The sequence below is a fragment of the Sebastes umbrosus genome, chromosome 8, assembly GCF_015220745.1.
Source record: "Sebastes umbrosus isolate fSebUmb1 chromosome 8, fSebUmb1.pri, whole genome shotgun sequence".
Classification (NCBI taxonomy): Eukaryota; Metazoa; Chordata; class Actinopteri; order Perciformes; family Sebastidae; genus Sebastes; species Sebastes umbrosus.
In genome coordinates, this window is record NC_051276.1 from 3111708 (window position 1) to 3119475 (window position 7768).

General features: G+C 43.0%; 1 protein-coding gene across 5 annotated transcripts in view; it reads right to left on the reverse strand.

Moving 5' to 3' along the window:
• Window positions 1-7737, reverse strand: part of cacna1ba (calcium channel, voltage-dependent, N type, alpha 1B subunit, a) — a 200718-nt gene extending 192981 nt beyond the window's left edge. For 4 of the 5 annotated variants that reach the window (XM_037776831.1, XM_037776826.1, XM_037776827.1 and 1 more), the window contains exons 1-3: window positions 5304-7737; window positions 2235-2340; window positions 547-686 (exon numbers count right to left, since the gene is read on the reverse strand). In XM_037776831.1, coding sequence (XP_037632759.1) covers window positions 547-686; window positions 2235-2340; window positions 5304-5566 — 509 coding nt within the window. In that variant the 5' untranslated portion in view covers window positions 5567-7737. The remainder of the gene's footprint in view (window positions 1-546; window positions 687-2234; window positions 2341-5303) is intronic. The other variant, XM_037776829.1, reaches the window with a different exon arrangement.
• Between the last annotated feature and the right edge of the window lie 31 nt (window positions 7738-7768).

The following is a 7768-nucleotide window of genomic DNA, read 5'->3' on the forward strand; positions in this document are numbered from 1 at the left end:
TGCATATAGTTGAGCTGCAAGCCGTCAAACCAAAGAAGCACTTTGAAAAGCATCAGTGACGTCTGAAGCCTCGGACTTCGTCGACCACGTGGTAGTCGTCATTTGACACAAGCTCCGACACAACGTATTGAAACAAGCTCTGACCATCACTACTGGAAAATTCAAAATAATTTCAACTGAAGGCAAAACTCGTTTGTGCTTGAAAATAATTTCTAAAGGTGTGCTGGGGCACCACCAAAAAACATTTCACTGAAATCTGATGTTGCAGTAATTTCTGCACTGTATATACAAGGAGTCCCTCTGGTTTTCTGTATGTCTAACGTGGACAATACCACATTATCAAGACTGTTTATTCAGACAGGAAGAAAACACCCTGCCATCTGGAATGGCTCGGCTCTACTGATCATTAGAAACGCAACACACACACACACACACACACACACACACGCACACACAACAGAGCTCTCCCCTCCCCTCATTAATCGCTGCTGCCCATCAGCTCTGTCAGTTAGCAGCTGTATAAGCCATTAGGCCAGTGCTACTCACCCTGTTAGGACCACCACAAAGTCCATTACATTCCAGCCATTACGCAGGTAGGAGCCTTTGTGAAAGGCAAAGCCCAGGGCGATGATCTTGATGCCAGCCTCGAAACAAAATATTCCAATAAAGTAGGGCTCTGTGTCGTCCTGCGAGGAAAAAGCAGAGTAGAGTAAGGAGGATTCAGGAAATTACACACTTCCATCTGGCCTGATATTGGCTAGTCAATGTCATCACCCTCCAATAAAAAAGGGTCCATATGAATTTCTTCCAACAGCTCCAGGGTATCAGTCTGTAGGTCTATAAAGATTCAGTATCCCGTGAGAATCTCCAGTGCTGTATCAGATGCTTCAACACCCTGAAGAACTCTCAGGAACTACTACCATTGAGGACACTGCAGTCATGTCCTCTGATTTCTTTTCTGGGAATTTTGGCACCTTAGGACATTAAGGTGTCCTACAGTTAAAAAAAAATGACTGGGGCTGTCATGATTATCACAATTGTGATTAATCGCATATTAATCACAATTTTTGTATTTGTTTAAAATGTACCTTAAAGGTACTATATGTAACTTTAAGAAAATCCTTGTTATTAATGACACCTGTGGCTGTTAAATGAATCGTAGTCAGCATCCTGTTGCGCATGCTTGTGCTCCGAGCAATTATATATATTACAATCATATATCTTTGAATAATGTTCTGTAATGTCCCAATATTTAATTTGGACCATTGGCTCCATGATACTAGCTTGCAGTCTGTCAATTACTTTATCAGCTAACGTTACAAAGCAACCAGCGGCAGATCCACACACCATGTAGCTAAGTTACAGCTAGCTGGCTAACCTTAGCGCTGTTATAGGCAATCAATAAAGTCAGGTGAACATCTCGGTTTTTAAGATTCATTACAATCCGTCCACACATTGGCAATACAAAGTGATAAATTGTTACATATAGTACTTTAAAGGGAGATTTGTCAAGTATTTAATACTCTTATCAACATGGGAGTGGGCACAGTCCTGATGACATATCTGATCACGTGATCATATCATCATGAACTCTGTGGTATGTCTGTCAGACGGGGGTTTCAGCCCATCTCAGGGAGTGGATCAATGACAGCGGGTAGCTCAGAGGCTCCTTGCCTCGGGGAGTGGCATTTCATTCTTAAACAGCTCTGCCCCCCCCAAACCCTCCGCCACCAGCAGCTCTTTGATTGGGCAGAAGGCTTCACAGCACTTGCTTCTTTCATGGAAAGATTTAACAAGAGATCTGGGGTGGGGGGTGGGGGGTGTGCAGCAGGGGTAACCTGAGGTAATGATACACAGGGGGGGATCAAAGGCAGCTCTGCAGGATTCTGCTTCACCTGCAGTGCTGAGGAGGAGGGACAAATTAAAATCAAATGTAATCCTACTTTGTATTCAAAACTATCTTTAAATAAATCTACTGTTGAGGAATTCATGACAGCAGCGTCACTACTGCTGCATGTTTTCAGGTCATATTTGAACATTTGATACTTTCACTCAATGTATTTTGGCTCTGAAATTTTCAAATCCTTGAACACATGGACTGGGGGGGTGTGGATTAAGCAGAGCATAATTGCAGCAGTCAGACACAGCAGAGTATCACAGCGGTTGCAGTCTACTATCTTTTTCTACTGCATGAGACATGAAGAGCTGTACAGTAGGAAATGGAAAGCACTTACCAAACGCTCTGACATTGGCGTTTTGTCGGAGGCCGGTAGGTGTTGCTCCAAGGCCAGCACAATGCAGTTTGCTATAATGGTGGCCAGGATCATGTACTCAAATGGAGTGAAGGTGTTAAGGAACTCTTATGGAAAGCACATTCACAGGTTGCTACACATGCAAACACAAACAACGCCATTAAACCAATCCATCAAATTTCCATGGAAAAATGGAAAAATCCACCCTAAACTCTTAAAAAACACTACTGGGAACATACTCTCTGGACATAACATGTTGCTTGGTGTTTGGTGATCATTCTAGCAAATGTAAAGACATAACGTCTAGCATCCACAAATTTTAAAGCAGCTACAGTTTTACAGCAGATTCAGACAGACAAGTTCATACTAAATACTAATTCTAAGCAGCTGTTGAGTATGCAGTGTCTTCACACTGGAAAAGTGACACAATTTAGTATACTTAAAGTGGGCTTACTAATGCTTGTTTTAAGATGTATAGTCCCACCCCCCACATTCTCCCACAATGCAATGCACAAAGAAAATGGAGGAACTGCTCACAGCGAAGAACACCCTAAACAATAGTATTTTTAATTGCTAACATTGTTAATTGTAATTGGCTGTAGCAATCTGAAGTGGCAGTTTGAGTGACATCCAATGGACCATATACACAAATTGTAGGATATACAATAATTACTTCATACAAGTCTATACTTTATACTGTTTTAGCATACAAGAAATCAATATACTTATAGGATCAGTGGAAACTAGTCAGACAGCTATATAGCTGTGGTGAAGTGGTCCAAACATTTGACTTGTGTACCCCAGCTAAGTGTTGAAACCATCAAATGTGGACAGACAAGTCTATAAAGATCTCCAAAAGAATCCAAACAAAGGGATACAGCAACTGGATTGAAGGTTACATCCACAACACTTGTTTCAGCACTTAGCTGGGGTACACAAGTCAAATGCTTGGACCACTTCACCACAGCTATATAGCTGTCTGACTAGTTTCCACTGATCCTTCCCACTGAGTGTGATGTAAGAGCAACTCGGCCGCTGTGTGAATATGGTCCATGGCACACATATTGTACAACTTTGTATAAACTGGTAAAGTATGTCGATTTCTTGTATGCTAACTGCTAAAACGGTATAAAGTAAAGACTAGTACATAGTAATTATTGTATACAGTTTGTATGTAGTATTGAATTGGGACACAGCATTACTGAAAGTGGATTTAGTCATTTACTTCCATAGTCAAAATGGAAGCAGCAGAGGTTGAGATATCCGGATTTTTAATCCCTATGGATCAAACTCCAGAAACACTGGGCTCTAATTTTCCCATAATGCAATCCCATAGGATCCTTCATTAGAACATCCACCCCCATCAGCCCCCACCCTGCCTTATTAATGCCGACTTCTGTGAAAACCCACAGCCCCAATTTATGATGCAGGCTTCCAGTTACATTTTTAAAGTCCCATTCGCAGGCTGAGATAACCTCGATGACATCACCAGGGTTATTTTTTTCAGACTTTGGGAAGCTCCCTTAGAGAGCCACAGAAGACATAAAACAGTTGTCACTGGCTGACTATTCCTCCTCATGTACGAGTAAACTGAACTTGTAACTTGTAAATTTGGTGGAGTGTCCTTTTAACCTTAATGTCCACAAACTAGTTTGTTAGCCGTTTATATCCCCATACAGTCCTCCATAGAAACTAGTTCACAGTCAAATCCTCTCTTTCCCTGTCAGATAAAAAATGTTGGGACCCTCATCAGTATGCAACATTTCTGCAGTATCAAGTAAGAGGAGAGTTTCTCATTCTTCTTATTTTAAAGACATTATACACAGATATGTGCACATTATTGGGTATTCCAGCATCCCCTCAGGACTGTTCCAGCTCTGCCAGGAGGAGGACATCCTCAGGAGAGGGAGCTGGCCAATGGCCACCAGCCACCGAGCCTCCAGATGCTCGGGGGCCACAATAGATCCTCCTGCAGCGTTGCCATGATTGCTCTGCATCGGGATAACAGGCTCAGTAATGCACTCACTGCAGCATCAAAGCATGATAAATGTTTGCTCAGCACCGGGGGGTAACCAACCAGTGACTTAAGTAATGGAGCCCATTACACAACTTAATGTGAATTAATTGCAGCACCTATAACACTCACTTTTCCTCAGAAACTATTCAAATCTGCAAGAGTGAGAATTCATTTTGTTGTTTTCTAATTTGAAACCTGCATCCTGCTGCATTTTATTGCTACGGCTTGTTTGTTTGGTGTCACACCCATGCAGTTTGCCACCGCCTTGATGCTGAGGCCAGCCTGCTGTTTGCTGGGAGTTCAGCACCCTGGACAGCACCATCTGCAGACTACAGCCCTCACCAAGACAATGGTCTACCAAGTACACTTTAAACCTTCAAGTGCCCTAACCCAATTCATGAATTCAGCATTAGGATGCATGATGCCTGTTCTGACCAGAGGTTTCACTCCATCTGCCCACAATAGAGACGAACTGCAGAAATATTCCTGGATTATCGTTGACAAGAAACCCCTGTAATAGAAGTGACATAAAACACATTTATGAACTTGCCAAAAACACCAAGCAACATGTTATGCCCTCACTTCCTTCGGGTAATTATTAACTGATTAAAGGTTGAAATGTGAAAAAGAGCCGAACTCCATCAGAAATGTGTCTCTTTGAGGTTCCCTTCCTGTCAACAGAACTTTTCTGAAATAAGACCTGGCAGCATATTTATATTCTACAGAAAATTGACTGAAGAGCTCCCAATTATGGCCCTATAGCTGCCGCACTGCCCTCTATAATTAAGGCTGTGGAAACAACAGGAGAACCAACTGTAGAAGTTTGACATTTAATGGTATAAAGGCTTCTTTGCATATTGTATATAAGCCGAATTAAAGGGTCTATAATTTCGTTTCATTTAAGATAGTGTATCATTACCTAGATACTTGCATCTTATGCCGGTAAGTAAGGGACCTTAAATGGACCTATTTTGCCGTGGAGTTCGGCGTAATAGAACTGCATATATGCTGGTTAGACAGGACTGTAAGGATATGGCCATTCGGTGATCTTTTTGGCATATTTCCGTATGAAATTATCCTCGCTGAAGATGAAGAGAGAGCGGTTGACGGTGAGGAAGCTCTGTTTGACGGGGATGGGGTTGTAGATGGCCATGGTCCTGGCTCTCTGGGCCATGGTCTGCTTGTACACCCTGGGGACCCCCAGAGGAGGAGGCCCCGGCTGCCGGCTGGCCCCTCTGCCCGGCGGGCCCGCGGGACTGCGTGCTCCGAACCCCCGAACGCCTTTGAAGCGAGCCATTGTGGGAGAGCACAGATCTTACTGGAGAAACCAAAAGTGACACCTGAAAAGAGATGGAGCATCACAACACACACTGCCCCGTCCCACAGGTCCACCAGGTCCACCAGGTCCTTTAGGTGCGTGTAACGTCCACGAGCAGGAGAGTCAAACATTCACAACAGACTAAAGAGAGGGAGGATTAGTCTGTTATCTGCTCGTCTGTGATGCTGCTGCTGTCCGTGCCCTCACTGGACCCGACATCTAATTGTTGCTCAAAGTTGAGATGATCAGACTCCATGATGCATCATGTTTCCTGGGTGTTTGTCCTCCGGCTGGCTGCCCCGGTCCCCGGTCCTCTGTCCTCAGTCCTCAGAACGAGCTCAGATATATACAGGCGTCACCGCTTCAGCTCGAGCTACAGGAGGCTTCTTCAGCCAGTAAAACCCCGGGTAAAATAATGTCAGTTTATCACTAAAACACTACAGCGGAGGAAACACCGTCAGCACGAGGAGTCAACATATATGTCCCTCCAGAAAGCGTCCACAAACAACATGTCTGTCCCCTAAAGACTCGTTTCCAGTGAAAAGAATGATTCTTCTGTTTTACCTTCTTTGAACCAGCTCGTCCCGCCGTCCAGGTGAGGACGACAAACCGCTGTCAGCCTCTCTTTTATCGGTTATCGAGGAGGAATGACGGCTGAGCAGGTTGTTCTCACAAAGTCTCCTCCGTTAGTGTGAACGCAGAGACAGAGACAGAGACACTACCGCTACTTTCTCCGCCGCTCAGAGACCCAGAGACCCCCACGTGACGGAGAAGACGCCAGTCAGTGGCTCCACCTGGACCGGCCCTGTTTCCATAGCAACAGGGAGGAGAGCGAGCCGCCACACCGGGGTCAAGTTACACGGAATAAAAAAAAGTCTTCCGTGATAACTTTCAAAATAAGAGCATGTTTATGAACACATGTTTTTGTGTTTATTATACCAAAATATTGTAGCGACCCTGGTCAATGAAGCTACGAGGCAGGAACTGGTTTAGCTGGTACTTTATTATTAAAATAGATAAAACAAGAAAGGAGTTGTAATAAAACCTATTATACATCGGCTGGGCGTCCAGCGTACACCAAACACTAGGTAGGAGGACGAAAGTTCCGGTTAACCTTTTCAAAGTAAAACAAGTACATCTGTTGCTTGGGAGAAGTTGAACTCTATACTACAAGGAAATATTCAAATAAAAAAAAAAAAAACTTATTGATGAAGTTAGCCAATTGACATACAATTATATGTTGAACATACATCCACCATTTTTATTTTCAAAATAACTGCATTTATTATAATATAAATAAAGAATTGGTCCCTCATATTGTTGGCTAAAAAGTAATTAGTCGGTTTTACTACAACGAGTAACGGGGGGGGAAGTGTATTTCTTTTTTATTTATTTATTTGTTCATTTGTTACCTCAATGCAGAAAATGGGGAAGGGCGCCCACAAGTATTTTTTTAAATTATTTTTTTTATTTTTTTATTTTTTTAAACGGCGAACGAAGGTGGTATCTGAGGCGACCCCCTATATGGCCTACGCCTTAAGCCGGCCCTGAGATAAAGATTAGATAAGGGTGTGAATTCATTTGAAAATAAGACCTGAAATGGTGTGGAAGGTTTCTCCTCTCTAAACTGTATCTATAAAAAGTATATATTTGGGAAAACATCCATATCATAAATTGTAAGAAGGTGATTTTTGATGGGAGTAATGGACACAATATGCTTGTTTTATTGGCGCAAATGGTCCCCATCTGTAGATATGGACTTTTTAATGATACAGCACACTTTTATAATTTATAGCAAATTATTTTGCGGACCCCCTGAGAGAGTGCCACAGACCCCACTTTGAGAATCACTGGTTTAGACAATAGAGTTCTTCAAACTTTGTGTCAACAGTATGTGTTTGTCCCTTTCCTGTTTCAGCATGACAATACTCCCGTGCACAAAGCCAGCGCCGTAAAGAAATTGTTTTCCCAGTTTAGCATGGACGGAGATGGCTGGCCTGCACAGAGACCTGACCTCAACCCCATCCAACAATCTTTGGGATGAACTTGAACACCGACCATGAGCCAGACCTGATCACCCTACATCAGACTTGGACCTCGCTAATACTCTTGTGGCTGAATGGGAGTGAAGACAGAAGCTGTGTCTCTTCTTTCTCTTGATAATCTAAGTTCATTAATAAA